The 16,832-nt window shown below is 45.7% G+C and overlaps 1 protein-coding gene across 3 annotated transcripts in view; it reads left to right on the forward strand.

Moving 5' to 3' along the window:
- STAP1 (signal transducing adaptor family member 1) overlaps positions 1–16,832 on the forward strand; it is a 105,679-nt gene that overhangs the window by 9,739 nt on the left and 79,108 nt on the right. Inside the window, exon 1 of one of the 3 annotated variants that reach the window (XM_044278899.1) lies at positions 10,984–11,070. The exons of the other annotated variants lie outside the window; for them this stretch is intronic. Coding sequence (XP_044134834.1) covers positions 11,062–11,070 — 9 coding nt within the window. The 5' untranslated portion in view covers positions 10,984–11,061. Of the gene's footprint in view, positions 1–10,983; positions 11,071–16,832 lie in introns of those variants that run through there. 3 annotated transcript variants of the gene reach the window in all.

Raw genomic sequence — 16,832 nt, forward strand, 5'->3', positions numbered from 1 at the left:
TAACTGATCAATCTTGGGTATGTTAAAGATAATACAACCGGATCCGTATTATCAGTAACCGAAGTGTTTTTGCAAAAACGCTGGTGTGAAAGTAGCCTAAGTTGTGGTTTTGATTGGTACCATTTTTTTTTTGCTTAAATATTTATTTATGGGCAGGGCTGGAAGCGTCTTGGACGTGGGTAAGGCATGCCAAACCTAAACTATGGCTGAGTTGTGCCGGGAGCCACGGGCGTGGGTAGGCCTGGAGAGGGCAAAAGAGACAAGTACACTGTGTCGTGCAAACCGGTTTATTGTGTGCTACAGCCCCGCATGACCTATAACGCCAACGATTGAAAAGCCTGGGATATTTCCCTATGTGGATTCGGGATGTATCTGTTGAAACAAGAAGATCTCCAGCGTCCCATGGAACGGATGACATGAGCAGGGACTTGGTGTTTTGAAGCTGACGAAGCCGCTCCGATGCGGAATGAGTGACCCGAGATGACGCCTGGGTCGTACCCAAGGCCTGCCGTTAGCGAACGGATATGGGACGTGAATTGATGTGAAGAGAGGGGTTTATCTTTGAAGGGTAGGAGAGGACTGTTGGGAGGAGCAGACTGTAACAGGGATAATAATTTGTTAAGAATCCAGACCGGGCACCAGTTGTTTTGGGTAGGGAAATATTTAATCTCCGTGGGTGGCCCTGTTTGGCTTGTTTTGGTCAGTGGTAGGCTGAGTATGAAATGGTCATTATGCCACGACAGCTGGTCTTTGCGAAGACAGCCGTGCCCCGGGGTGCTGCCGGTGAATTCTCCTGGACGGAGAAAGCTGTAAAAACTTAAAAACATGGCTGCTTGTAATACCGTGCTGGTCAAGGGCCCAAAAGGGGAGCCGTCTAGCGCGGAAGACAGATCCCTGAACAGCTTGGTGGACACCGGTTGTCTGCGGGAGGGAGTTTGTTTGGCGGTTTTCTGAATTCCCCTAAGGGCTGCCTTGATGGCCTGGTTTGAGAAAATGGAAGAACGATCCGGATTACTAAGCATGAAGTGGTGTTGGAGGCCTGCTAGGTATATTTTGATGGAACTGTGAGAGAGTTTGAGTTGGGATTGACAGAAAGCTATGAACGCCAGCAGGTACGATGTTTCGTCCCGGTCGCCCTGAGGGTAAAGGAGTCTAAACCTACTGAATGCTTTCAACCCGGTTCTGTAATTCCTGGCCGTGTTTGGGGCTAAGGATTGGCTTATGAAATGTTTTGCTGTCGAGATGAGAGACTCTAGTCCATCACTAGAGTGTTGTGTGGCGGAATTGAGGCTCCCGTGGGATCCGCGTCGGGCATCTCCTGGAAAAAAACCGAAAAATTTAATCTAGACAATGCATCTGCTGCTACATTTTTATGTCCCTGAATGTGTTCCCCTGCAAAACGGAAATTAAAAGAAAGGGACAGCCATACTAGTCTGCGTAGCAGTGACATGATTTTTGGGGACTTAGCCCTTTGTTTGTCGAGGATGTCAACTAATGCCTGGCTATCCGTGACAAAAAGGACAGAGGAATTGGCCCACTGTTTTCCCCAGACTTGAGCGGCTGCTACTATGGGATAAAGCTCTATGAGGGGGGATGATTTTAAAGCATCTATGTCGGAGCTTAATTCTGGGGGCCATTTGCCCGCCATCCAATGGTTGCCAGAAATAGCAGCAAACCCGACTGACCCCGCTGCATCTGAAAAAATGATGGGGGAGAGTGAGGTTCGGGGAGGAATAAATAAAGAAATACCGTTCCAGTTTGACAAGAATGACTTCCACATGTGCAGATCTGCCCTGGCATGACTGTCTAAAGAAATTGTGCTGTCCTGATCCTGAGCTTCAGGAAGAAGCTGCAGCAACCTTGACATAAACGATTTACCCTGCGGCATGACCCTGGTCGCAAAATTGAGCATTCCCAGAAGAGACTGAAGTTCCGTTTTGGTGATGGAGTTTCCTAGTACTGCTCTGTCCATGGCTATGCGGATTTTACTTAATTTCTCTGGAGGAAGCCTGGCTTCCATACGGACCGTGTCCAAGATGATACCTAGGAAGGTGACCTGTGTGGCTGGCCCTTCTGTCTTTTTTTGAGCTAACGGGACCTGTAACTGATTAAAGAACTCCGTCAAAGTGTTTAAACCGGTCGGGTGAGGATGCCGCTTCTCAATTATCAAGAAGTCGTCCAGATAGTGGATGACCATTGGCAAACCGCCGTGGTGAACCAATATCCAGTGGAGGGCCTGTGCTAACTGGTCAAAGAGCCATGGACTGCTTTTGCAACCGAAAGTGAGACGATTTGCAAAATAAAATTTATTGGACCATCTGATGCCATAAAAACCCCAAAGCTGTGGCTGGATGGGCAGCAGCTTGAAGGCGTCAGCTATATCTGCCTTGGTGAGCCAAGAACCCTTGCCTGAGAGCAAGATGAGTTGGACTGCCTGATCGATAGAAGAGTATCTCATTGAGTACTCCTCTGATGGAATCAGTGAATTCAGGCTGGGGGTGGACGAAGCATGTGGAGCAGACAAATCGTAGATCATACGTTTTTTATTCGATGACTGTTTAGACACAATGCCGATAGGACTGATGCGCCAGTGCTGAAAGGGAACATCAGAAAAGGGGCCCAGCAAGAAACCTTTATTGACCTCTGCTTGTATCAATGTCTCGACTGCTTCTGGGTCATGACTGGCCGACAGTAAATTGGAACCCTCCCAGTTGGCTTGAGGAAGAGCGACTAACCCTGTGTGAAACCCTTCGTGGAACCCAGCTATTAAGGATTCAGTGAAGACTCGGTCAGGATGGTTTTTGAGGAGACTTGACAGCAGTTCGACATTGATGTCGGTTAGTCATAACTGCTTTGAGGCTTTCCTAGGGCACAAGGAGCGTGGGTGAGCTCTGAAACACAATGAACAGATGTGCAGGGCCCGACACGCATTGAAGGCACAACTTCCCAAGTTAAAGTTATTGCATAATTGGCTTTTGCCGAGGTAGATTATGGGCCGGCCTAGTTTGTCCACTGAACTGGGATTACCCTGAGCACCGGAGGGACCGGGCCACGCCCCTTGCGGCGTGCCAGGGCTAGAGTTCGGGCACCAATCTGTTAAATGAAATATGGATTGGCAGTTCGAGCAGGTGGGGGCCCTGAGACCTGCAAAGTGCCGGCAAAATAGCTCGGTGTCCATCTCCGCCCAATTGGTGACAAACTGGAACTGGGAAAGTGCTGCTGCAGCTTTAGCGGAGAAGGACCGGTGGTAATCGTAAAATGCCGATCCACCATATTTCTGACCCAGGTCGGTGACCTGGTAAAGATATCTGTCCAGTTCCTCCCTTCTGTCTGGCTGGGCTGAACAGACCACATCTCTATATACGCTGAAAGCTAGCACGAATTCCGGAATGGTCAGCTTCCTGTTGAGACGTGCATCTTTAGCTTTCATGACTATGGACACATCCCCACAGTTAATCACGCGACTTTCTGGAACATCGTGGGATGCAATGAGAATGGAGGCTAGATTTATATCTTTCCCTGCCACAATGTCCTTTTTTAGATTCTCTGGCAGAAAGTGGGACGGGGCAATTTGGGGGGTAGGTATGTGAATACCTGGGAGAGACTGTGGGATGGCCAGGGATGATGTGGTAGCCTGACTTTGACCGGATGTTGAGGGCTGGACTTCCAGAACGTCGACTCTGGACTGGATGTCCGAGACCGAACTGACCAAACCACTGATGGAGGATTGGAGCTGAGACAGTGAGAGCTGAATTGATGACAGGGAAGTTTGTTCCCCAGAGGGCCCAGCCTCAGACATCAAAATTCTGAAAAGTTCTGCTTTTCTGGCAGATGCAGGATACCGGATCCCTTTCCTATTCAGCTCAGCAATTAACTTTGGGATGGTCCAGCTCCGGAGGGATCTGTTGGTGACCCGACCTGAGACTGCAGAGCCTAAGGAAGAGACGTTGTCTTCTATATCGGACACCTGTGACATCTTGGACCCGCCTTAAGCTGAACCGACTTTTGACGAATGACTTGATCTGGATTGCCGCGGACAGAAAAACCAAAAATAAGAGCTAGACAAGGTATATGTGGACTGAAATAAGCAAGAACAGAACCTACCAGTGATATAACTCTTGTATCGAATATCTTACCTTGCGGAACTTTAGCCTACTTTCTACTTGGAAATTATAGCAGCTGGAAACACTTCTAGGAATCTGAGGGAAAATTTAAGTAGACTGAATGACGTAGCTGTGAGAAAGGATGGGAACCGTGAGACCCTTGAACGTCCGTAAGGCTCATGAAGCCGAGCCTATGCAGACTAGGACAGGGTATGGCGAACCCAGTGGCACACTAGATTGAACAGCCCAGATGATCCGGGTGATATACCACATTGAACTTGGCCTGGACGATCCAGGTGACATACAACATCGACACTGGACCTGGATGATCCAGGAGGTACGCATGCGAGACATGTCCTGGACGATCCAGGTGACCCTACAGGAACGTGCCTGGAAGGTCCAGGAAACGCGCGACACTGGACCATGGCCTGGACGATCCAGGTGACCTATGACGTGAAGCGAGGCCTGGACGAACCATGTGACAAAAAACATTGGACTAGGCCTGGACGATCCAGGTAACGTACAACATGAGACCAGGGCCTGGACGATCCAGGTAACATACAACATTGGACTGGCCTGGACGATCCAGGTAACATACAACATGAGACCAGGGCCTGGACGATCCAGGTAACATACAACATTGGACTGGGCCTGGACGATCCAGGTAACATACAACATGAGACCAGGGCCTGGACGATCCAGGTAACATACAACATTGGACTGGGCCTGGACGATCCAGGTAACATACAACATGAGACCAGGGCCTGGACGATCCAGGTAACATACAACATTGGACTGGCCTGGACGATCCAGGTAACATACAACATTGGACTGGCCTGGACGATCCAGGTAACATACAACATTGGACTGGCCTGGACGATCCAGGTAACATACAACATGAGACCAGGGCCTGGACGATCCAGGTAACATACAACATTAGACTAGGCCTGGACGATCCAGGTAACATACAACATGACCAGGGCCTGGACGATCCAGGTGACATGCAACGTTGGCACTGAGCCTGGACGATCCAGGAGACATACAACATGAAGATGGAACCAGAGTGACATGCGGGGTGTGCTGGGGAACTGCAGAGAGTGGGGGCACAGGGCTGGACTTGCTGGGACAAACTCTTCTCAGACCTCATTCATCTGAAAAGACGAACTGACATGCCTGAGAATATCTAAGTGAGTGACCAGTTTGGAACGGCAACATGCCAGAACCTCGCCGCATGTGGATGTGACCCATCTTCTGAGTGCCTGGCAGTGTCACCATGCGGGTCACAGACCGACCCTGATGGAACGCCATGAGTCCAGAGCCACACACTGCAGTCATACTGCGGTACCTCACGCTGGGGAAGGAGGACTCCGGTGCGGCTCCGGCGGGTGAGTGTGTGGGAACGGTCTGTGCTCCGCCTGGGGAGGCTGAATGGGGCAGGCGGAAGTAAGTGCGTTCCACCTTGGACCGCAAGACGACTTGGGGAAGCGCTGCTGCCGGCTGTGCGCGTGCCGGAGGCGGGCGGAAGTAGGTGCGTTCCACCTTGGACCGCAAGACGACTTGGGGAAGCGCTGCTGCCGGCTGAGCGCGTACAGGAGGCGGGCGGAAGTACATGCGTTCCGCCTTGGACCGCAAGGTGATTTTAGGGAAGCACTGCTGGAGGACGTACGGGAGTATCACGCTCCATAAACTTACTTTGAGGAGAAAGACTTCTCACCGGAATGTAGCACCGTGCAGCAATTCACTCTGGACGAGAGAGAGAAACAAACAGCTTGCTAGACGGCTAGATGTGGCTCCTCCTACGAACGTAAGTGAGACACACCACCTGAGGGGAGACCTTGACAGGCATATATAGGGAGCTACGCCCTGCCCACAAATACAGGCTGAAATCAGCCTTAATACTATGCTGTTTTTTTATTGTGTTTTTGATAGGTTAGATGTATAGAAAACAATAATTCTGGTATTGTAATTGCGGATGCACACAACACACTGTGTGCTGTCCGCATCCATTCCGTCCCCATAGAGAATGAATGGGTCCGCACCCGTTCCGCAAAATTGCCTTAGAACTCCTGCACACGACCATATGGCTTTTTCAGTGTTTTGCGGTCCGTTTTTCATGGATCCGTTGTTCCCGTTTTTTTTTTTGTTTCCGTTGTGTTTCCGTTCCGTTTTTCCGTATGGCATATACAGTATACAGTAATTACATAGAAAAAATTAGGCTGGGCATAACATTTTCAATAGATGGTTCCGCAAAATAGAACGGATATGGAAGACATACGGATATGTTCCGTTTTTTACTGCGGACTATTTGACTTGAGTGCAGCCACGGAACATGATTTGCGGTCAATAATAGGACATGTTCTATCTTTCAACGGAACGGAAAAACTGAAATACGGAAACGTAATGCATACGGAGTACATTCCATTTTTTTTGCGGAACCATTGAAATTAATGGTTCCGTATACGGAACACAGAAAACGTCTCATAAACAAAAATAAAAACGCTTGTGTGCAGGAGGCCTAATGCGGATGCAAAATACGTCCGTGCATTGCTTTTGTGAATCTGGCCTAACATCCCTCTAATCAGCACAATGTCAGATTTTTTTTCAGGACCCATTGAAAATGAATGGGTCCAGATCTGGTCCAGATCTGTTCAGCAAAAAACGGAACAGATCAGGAAACAAACAACGGACGTGTGAATGGACCCTTAGTGTATTACTGAGTTGCGGCGGCAGCAGGAAGCGCACGGCGTTATAGCAACCAATGACGCCGTGCGCTCCTGCTCTCAGCAGGAATCCAGCCCGTGGTTCCACGGATCGATCACGGCCGTGAGACATGGCCGTGTGCATTTGGCCTACGGCCTCTAAGGCATTGCTCTAAGGCATTTTTTGCAGATTGGATGTGGACCCATTCATTCCAATGGGGTCACAAATACTGCAGACAGCACACCATGTGTCCATTCGGCCGGCCCCCAAAAAAATAGAACATTTCCCTTTTGTGGACAAGGATTGAAGAAATTTCTACAGAAAGCTGAAAAAAATGACCACATGCACACAGCTGGAATCCGTGTTTTGCAGATCCACTGTTTGCCGACTCTAAAACACATATGGTTGTGTGCCATGGAAAAACCTGCAGATTTCACCCTCTCCATTGCAAAGGATAAAATCTGCTGTATAAATCTGCAATGCCGCACCTTATCCGCTGTGTGTGGACCAGAATTCAGAAATTCTCATTCACTTTGCTAGTACTGTATAAGGCCTCTTGCCCACGACCACATGCCCTCCGAGATATATGGTCCGTGAGCGGGCCATATGTCCTAGAGAGGCATTGATCGTGCACACCGGAGCGCACGGCATCATAGATTACAATGATGCTGTGCACGTCAGGCCGCCCGCGGGACTATTGTCCCACACTCATGTGATCAGATGAGTGCAGGACAATAGCCCCGCCAGCCATCCCGGCATCCAGAGCATCATTGTAATCTATGATGCTGTGCTCTTCCGTTCGCACGATCAATGCCACTCCAGGACATATGGCCCATTCCTGGACCGTATGTCTCGGAGGGCATGCAGTCGTGGGCAAGAGGCCTAGCACTGAGGATTTGTCACATGAAAATCTGCAATGGCAAATCTTCAGCTTATCAGTCACATGTGGCCTAAGTGCGTCTTCACACAGGGCGGATTTTGTTGAAGAAAATTTTCTGCAACTGAAAATCAGTTCCATTCACCTGAATGGCTTCCAACCTCATTCAAATGCAGTGTGGGGGGGGGGGGGGAGATGATGTGTACTAGCATAGTGCACAAATATAATACCTCTTGGCGCAAATACACAACCTCAATGGATGTATATAAAATCTTTTTTTATTTTCGATTGGTACAGAGAGACAACGCATTTCGGAGTGAATATACTCCTTTTTCAAGTCTAAAAAAAACACATAATATTGGCGAAAGGTGACGTATAGCGATGGAGGGTTAAAGAGAAAATATAATAAATATATAAGGAAATGTATATATAAAATGAAAATATGATAAGTAATCGTAAGGGATAAAAATTATTCAATAGGTAAAAAGATGGTTGAAGACGTAAAAATTAACATGATTAGATATAGTACGTGAGTGGACGTACAGTAAACAATAATAGGGACGTATAGGTTAGATGGTGCAGCCCACTGGGGCACCCGCATGAATTCGTAAAACATGATACGTAAATTGAATAGTGAAATAGAAATAATAATAATGATAATACAAACCGGATTCCAAAAAAGTTGGGACACTAAACAAATTGTGAATAAAAACTGAATGCAATGATGTGGAGATGGCAAATGTCAATATTTTATTTGTAATAGAACGTAGATGACAGATCAAACGTTTAATCCGAGTAAATGTATCATTTTAAAGGAAAAATACGTTGATTCAAATTTTCATGGTGTCAACAAATCCCCAAAAAGTTGGGACAAGTAGCAATAAGAGGCTGGAAAAAGTAAATTTGAGCATAACGAAGAGCTGGAAGACCAATTAACACTAATTAGGTCAATTGGCAACATGATTGGGTATAAAAAGAGCTTCTCAGAGTGGCAGCGTCTCTCAGAAGCCAAGATGGGTAGAGGATCACCAATTCCCACAATGTTGCGCAGAAACATAGTGGAGCAATATCAGAAAGGTGTTACCCAGCGAAAAATTGCAAAGACTTTGCATCTATCATCATCAACTGTGCATAACATCATCCGAAGATTCTGAGAATCTGGAACAATCTCTGTGCGTAAGGGTCAAGGCCGTAAAACCATACTGGATGCCCGTGATCTCCGGGCCCTTAAACGACACTGCACCATAAACAGGAATGCTACTGTAAAGGAAATCACAGAATGGGCTCAGGAATACTTCCAGAAACCATTGTTAGTGAACACAATCTACCGTGCCATCAGCCGTTGCCAGCTGAAACTCTACAGTGCAAAGAAGAAGCCATTTCTAAGCAAGATCCACAAGCTCAGGCGTTTTCACTGGTCCAGGGATCATTTAAAATGGAGTGTGGCAAGACGAGTCACGATTCGAAGTTCTTTTTGGAAATCTGGGACGCCATGTCATCCAGACCAAAGAGGACAAGGGCAACCCAAGTTGTTATCAATGCTCAGTTCAGAAGCCTGCATCTCTGATGGTATGGGGTTGCATGAGTGCATGTGGCATGGGCAGCTTGCATATCTGGAAAGGCACCATCAATGCAGAAAAATATATTCAGGTTGTAGAACAACATATGCTCCCATCCAGACGTCATCTCTTTCAGGGAAGACCCTGCATTTTTCAACAAGATAATGCCAGACCACATTCTGCATCAATCACAACATCATGGCTGCGTAGGAGAAGGATCCGGGTACTGAAATGGCCAGTCTGCAGTCCAGATCTTTCACCTATAGAGAACATTTGGCGCATCATAAAGAGGAAGGTGCAACAAAGAAGGCCCAAGACGATTGAACAGTTAGAGGCCTGTATTAGACAAGAATGGGAGAGCATTCCTATTTCTAAACTTGAGAAACTGGTCTCCTCGGTCCCCAGACGTCTGTTGAGTGTTGTAAGAAGAAGGGGAGATGCCACACAGTGGTGAAAATGGCCTTGTCCCAACTTTTTGGGGATTTGTTGACACCATGAAATTCTGATTCAACACATTTTTCCCTTAAAATGGTACATTTTCTCAGTTTAAACTTTTGTTCCGTGATTTATGTTCTATTCTGAATAAAATATTAGAAGTTGGCACCTCCACATCATTGCATTCAGTTTTTATTCACGATTTGTATAGTGTCCCAACTTTTTGGGAATCCGGTTTGTACTACACGAAAGAAAAATGGTGGGAGTAAAAAGGAATGACATAATTTAAGTGGTGAAATAATATTAATAATATTGATAATAATTAGTAATAGTGATACATTATTATAATCGCACAGGAAAATGCTGGGAAATAAAGGGTAATTTCAGTATTTCAGATGTTTGATTAGAGGAACGAAATGATTCAAGTAGCGAAATAATAATAAAATGTATACAAATTGTGATAATAATACACGGTTGAGGGCACATAGGGGTAAGGTGGGAGGAAAAAGATAATTCAAGCATTTGGATTGTGGAACGACTGATCATATAAGCATAAGTTTAGAATATATGGAAAATGGAAAAGAGGTTGGCGTGAGTGATTTGTAAGGTCAAAGGGAGGACCACTGTAGATGGGAGGTTTGAGATGGTCCGGGCTGTGAATTATAAGACACGCCAACTGAAATGGGGGTTAGGGAGGCAAATTAGATATAGTGGGGTAATATAACTCGTAACTGTGTAGTGGGTATAGTGAGCTGGTATCCTAGATGGAGGATGAGGGGGTAGGCAAGAAGAGAAGGTAGAACGGGGGATGTTATTATTACCTTTGGGGTCCGAGCTGGTGCAGATAGCGTGGCTGATCACAGAGCGGTGGAGCAATTGAAAGCAGGCAGTATGACAAAACATGTTTTGGAATAAGAGGAATGGCAAAACACAGGGGTTAGATGATGTTATGTAGCGCTGCTAATAGGAAATCAATAATATAATGGGAGGAGTAGATGATTGTATGACTATCTATTTAAAATTATTATTTCCAGGAATTGGCTGCATAATTGACAGTGTAAATGTAGCCCCTCTGTTCTAATTCAGATATACTCCCTGTTCAGATCCTTTGATATCATTTAGTGGTCTGCTGTTGAACATTGGAATAATAGCTTACTTTGACACACATGGCTAACTCAGGAATGAGGAACTCCAGTTTTAAAAATTAAACTATGTGAAAACCCCCACTATTTTTGGTACATACTTTCTTCATGCTGACCTAGCTTGTACTGGTTACACTTGGCTCATAATATATGTTGCAGAATGCAGATGTAACCTGCATAGCTCCCAACTGTTCCGTTACCGGCAGGACAGTCCTGAATTTTGGTGGCTGTCCCACGGTCTCAGAATGGCTGAGGTAAGTCCTGCTCTGCCAGCCACTTCTCGCGTCGCCATTCACCTCAGCTTCTGGCGTTTGCCAGCAGCATTACGATATCTGTCACACATCAAATTCCTGGTCTGTGTAGGAGGAGTGGGCCAGGCCTGGGAATCCGGTATCCTACTGCTACTTCTGGGGAGTGCCAGCAGCTGAGCTGTGATCATTGGAGGAACCAGGTAAGTACTTACTGTTTGAAATATTTTTAGTTTCTGTGAAGGGGCCACATATCCAGGGGTGCACCTAGCCTTTCTGCTAGCAACCCCCCCCCCCCCCCATACCAAATTCTTAACCTAACCCCTTCCCTCCTAACATTACGTATATCACTACAGAACATACAGGGTAATACAGCGCCACATACCTCTTACATTCAGTGATGTCTCCTTTGATGTAGATGTTCTCTTTCCTCGTCTTCTCCTTTTAGACCTCCAGACCAGACCACCATTTGTCAGCAATTACTCGTCTCTGCAGTGTGACAAAAAAAATAATCAGTTTACTACTTTTCCATCATCCTCCCATCTTCTGGACAAATCATCCTACCACCCCCAATACTGTGCCGCTGTGCTCCCCAATATTACACTGCAGAAACAGATAAACCCCCTGATAATTCTAGTACTATGCAGATAGTGCCCTTCAATAATTATTGGCACGCAGTATCCTAAAATAACTGCGCCCAGCAAATAGTGCCCCTGACACTAATAGAGTAAGCATAACGTCCCCCCCCAAAAATTGTGATAAGCTGATACTGTGCCAAGGTGCCCCCACAGTAGTAGTGCTCCGAAAAGTCCCACCAATAGTAATAATTCTGTGCTAGAGCACACATGGTAGTAATAGTGCTCCAACAGTGTCCCCACCATGTCCCCACTGTGCCCCAGAGATAATGCTCCAAAAATGCCCATACTAGTAATTATGTTCCCCATAGACACCCAGTAGTAATAAAGCCCCCCATAATGCCCCCAGTAGTAATAATTCTCCTTATAATGTGACAGTATAAAAAATTCCCCCTTATAATGTGTGCAAGTGCAAAAAATACCCTGTTTTAATGCCTCCAGTTGAGCTAATGTCCCCATAATGTGCCAGAATAAAATACCCCTATATAGTGCCCCTAGTAAATACCCCTAGTAAATACCCCTAGTAAATACCCCCATAGTGCTCTTCTCCCCCTTTCTCCAAGTGGGCCCCGTAATGTACCAGTATAAAATTCCCCTATATAGTACCCGAGTAAATGCCGTCAGTGTCCCCCATAATTTGCAAGTATAAAATACCCCTTCTTAGTGCTCTCTGTAGATGCCCCCATAGTACTCCTCTCCCTCCTTCCCCATAGTACCCACCAAAATGTGTCCCAGTATACAAACTGGATTCCAAAAAAGTTGGGACACTAAACAAATTGTGAATAAAAGCTGAATGCAATGATGTGGAGATGGCAAATGTCAATATTTTATTTGTAATAGAACGTAGATGACAGATCAAACATTTAATCCGAGTAAATGTATCATTTTATAGGAAAAATACGTTGATTCAAATTTTCACTATGTCAACAAATCCCAAAAAAGTTGGGACAAGTAGCAATAAGAGGCTGGCAAAAGTAAATTTGAGCATAACGAAGAGCTGGAAGACCAATTAACACTAATTTGGTCAATTGGCAACATGATTGGGTATAAAAAGAGCTTCTCAGAGTGGCAGTGTCTCTCAGAAGCCAAGATGGGTAGAGGATCACCAATTCCCACAATGTTGCGCAGAAACATAGTGGAGCAATATCAGAAAGGTGTTACCCAGCGAAAAATTGCAAAGACTTTGCATCTATCATCATCAACTGTGCATAACATCATCCGAAGATTCCGAGAATCTGGAACAATCTCTGTGCGTAAGGGTCAAGGCCATAAAACCATACTGGATGCCCGTGATCTCCGGGCCCTTAAACGACACTGCACCACAAACAGGAATGCTACTGTAAAGGAAATCGCAGAATGGGCTCAGGAATACTTCCAGAAACCATTGTCAGTGAACACAATCCACCGTGCCATCCGCCGTTGCCAGCTGAAACTCTACAGTGCAAAGAAGAAGCCATTTCTAAGCAAGATCCACAATCTCAGGCGTTTTCACTGGGCCAGGGATCATTTAAAATGGAGTGTGGCAAAATGGAAGACTGTTCTGTGGTCACACGAGTCACGATTCAAAGTTCTTTTTGGAAATCTGGGATGCCATGTCATCCGGACCAAAGAGGACAAGGACAACCCAAGTTGTTATCAACGCTCAGTTCAGAAGCCTGCATCTCTGATGGTATGGGGTTGCATGAGTGCGTGTGGCATGGGCAGCTTGCATGTCTGGAAAGGCACCATCAATGCAGAAAAATATATTCAGGTTCTAGAACAACATATGCTCCCATCCAGACGTCATCTCTTTCAGGGAAGACCCTGCATTTTTCAACAAGATAATGCCAGCCCACATTCTGCATCAATCACAACATCATGGCTGCGTAGGAGAAGGATCCGGGTACTGAAATGGCCAGTCTGCAGTCCAGATATTTCACCTATAGAGAACATTTGGCGCATCATAAAGAGGAAGGTACAACAAAGAAGGCCCAAGACAATTGAACAGTTAGAGGCCTGTATTAGACAAGAATGGGAGAGCATTCCTATTTCTAAACTTGAGAAACTGGTCTCCTCGGTCCCCAGACGTCTGTTGCGTGTTGTAAGAAGAAGGGGAGATGCCACACAGTGGTGAAAATGGCCTTGTCCCAACTTTTGGGGGATTTGTTGACACCGTGAAATTCTGATTCAACATATTTCTCCCTTAAAATGGTACATTTTCTCAGTTTAAACTTTTGTTCCGTGATTTATGTTCTATTCTGAATAAAATATTAGAAGTTGGCACCTCTACATCATTGCATTCAGTTTTTATTCACGATTTGTATAGTGTCCCAACTTTTTTGGAATCCGGTTTGTAAAATGCCCCTATACAGAGCCCCTATATAAAATATGCCTTCTTTGTGGCCTCGGTAGATACCCCCATAGTGTTCCTCTCCCCCCTTCCTCCATAATGCCCCCAATAATGTGCCGGTAAGAAATGCCCCCATAGTGCCACCTAATTATGTGCCATTAAAAAGTGCCCCCTTAAATGCCCCCCAATCATGTGCCAGTAAGAAGTGCCCCCATAGTGCTCCTCTCATATTTTGTACCATATAGATAAAAATAAAGTCACATACTTACCTCCATTAGGCTGGCAGCGATGCGATGCAGGCCTCTTCCGACCTGTGTCCCGCGCTGTATGGCTCAGGCGGCACAATGGCGTCATTGCGCTGCCTGCACCAGCCTCTGATAGGCCACAGGTACTAGGCCTATCAGAGGAACAGGTAAGGGAGACGCCTCTCCCTCCCCTGCCCCGCCGCAGCACATCCATCGGTATTGCTGTCCTGAGGACGGCAATACAGATGACTATGGAGATGAGTGCTTCCACAATGGAAGCGCTCATCTCACTATGCCGCTGCTGCCCCTTTTCATTACAGCCGCGCCGCCTGAGGCAATAGCCTCATCTCGCCTAATTGCCAGTGCGGCTGGCCCTGCACTTATCTGGGTATAACTAATGTGAGGGGTCACATTTGGCATATATACTGTGAAGGTGGCACATCTTGGCATGACTACTGTGAGAGGGCACATATCTGGGCGTACCTATTGTGAGGGGCACATCATGGCATATCTACTGTGAAGGGGGCACATATATTCGCATAACTACTGTGAGGGGGCACATCTGGGCATAACTACTGTGAAGGGGGCATATCTTGGCATAACTATTGTGAGGGGACATATATCTAGGCATAACTATCGTGAGGGGGCACATGTCTGGGCATAACTACTGTGAAAGGGCACATATCTGGGCATAACTAAAGTGAGGGGGCACATCTGGGCAGAACTGCTATGTGGGGGGGATCTCTGGGTGTTGAAATAGTGAAGGAGGCACTGTTATTTGTTTGTTGCTACCAGGGAGATAGATATTTTGTGCTGTACTTTATATGTAGTGCTGCTACAGTGGTATTTTTTGCTGCAATTTGGGGAATAAGGGGAACAGGACGCTGAGTGTGTGTGTGTGTGTATATATATATATATATATATATATATATATATACAGTGGGATGCGAAAGTTTGGGCAACCTTGTTAATCGTCATGATTTTCCTGTATAAATCGTTGGTTGTTACGATAAAAAATGTCAGTTAAATCTATCATATAGGAGACACACACAGTGATATTTGAGAAGTGAAATGAAGTTTATTGGATTTACAGAAAGTGTGCTATAATTGTTTAAACAAAATTTGGCAGGTGCATAAATTTGGGCACCACAAAAAAGAAATGAAATCAATATTTAGTAGATCCTCCTTTTGCAGAAATGACAGCCTCTAAACGCTTCCTGTAGGTTCCAATGAGAGTCTGGATTCTGGTTGAAGGTATTTTGGACCATTCCTCTTTACAAAACATCTTTAGTTCATTCAGGTTTGATGGCTTCTGAGCATGGACAGCTCTCTTTAAGTCACACCACAGATTTTCAATTATATTCAGGTCTGGGGACTGAGATGGCCATTCCAGAACGTTGTACTTGTTCCTCTGCATAAATGCCTTAGTGGATTTTGAGCAGTGTTTAGGGTCGTTGTCTTGTTGAAAGATCCAGCCCCGGCGCAGCTTCAGCTTTGTTACTGATTCCTGGACATTGGTCTCCAGAATCTGCTGATACTGAGTGGAATCCACGCGTCCCTCAACTTTGACAATATTCCCAGTCCCTGCACTGGCCACACAGCCCCACAGCATGATGGAACCACCACCATATTTTACTGTAGGTAGCAGGTGTTTTTCTTGGAATGCTGTGTGCTTTTTCCTCCATGCATAACGCCCCTTGTTATGGCCAAATAACTCAATTTTAGTTTCATCATTCCAAAATGAAGCTGGCTTGTCCAAATGTGCTTTAGCCCACCTCAAGCGGCGGAGAAAAGGCTTCCTCTGCATCCCGCTCGCATACAGCATCTGCTTGTGTAAAGTGCGCCGAATGGTTGAACGATGCACAGTGACTCCATCTGCAGCAAGATGATGTTGTAGGTCTTTGGTGCTGGTCTGTGGGTTGACTCTGACGGTTCTCACCATTCGTCGCTTCTGTCTATCCGAGATTTTTCTTGGTCTGCCACTTCGAGCCTTAACTTGAACTGAGCCTGTGGTCTTTCATTTCCTCAATATGTTCCTAACTGCGGAAACAGACAGCTGCAATCTCTGAGACAGCTTTCTGTATCCTTCCCCTAAACCATGATGGTGAACACTCTTTGTCTTCAGGTCATTTGAGAGTTGTTTTGAGACCCCCATGTTGCTACTCTTCAGAGAAAATTAAAAGAGGAGGGAAAGTTACAATTGACCCCCTTAAATACTCTTTCTCATAATTGGGTTCACCTGTGTATGTAGGTCAGGGGTCAGTGAGCTTACCAAGCCAATTTGAGTTCCAATAATTAGTTCTAAAGGTTTTGGAATCAATAAAATGACAACAGTGCCCAAATTTATGCACCTGCCTAATTTTGTTTAAACAATTATAGCACACTTTCAGCAAATCCAAAAAACTTCATTTCACTTCTCAAATATCACTGTGTGTGTCTCCTATATGATATATTTAACTGACATTTTTTATCGTAACAACCAACGATTTATACAGGAAAATCATGACGATTAACAAGGTTGCCCAAACTTTCGCATCCCACTGTATATATATATATATA

Source organism: Bufo gargarizans, chromosome 1 (genome assembly GCF_014858855.1).
Source record: "Bufo gargarizans isolate SCDJY-AF-19 chromosome 1, ASM1485885v1, whole genome shotgun sequence".
Taxonomy (NCBI): Eukaryota; Metazoa; Chordata; class Amphibia; order Anura; family Bufonidae; genus Bufo; species Bufo gargarizans.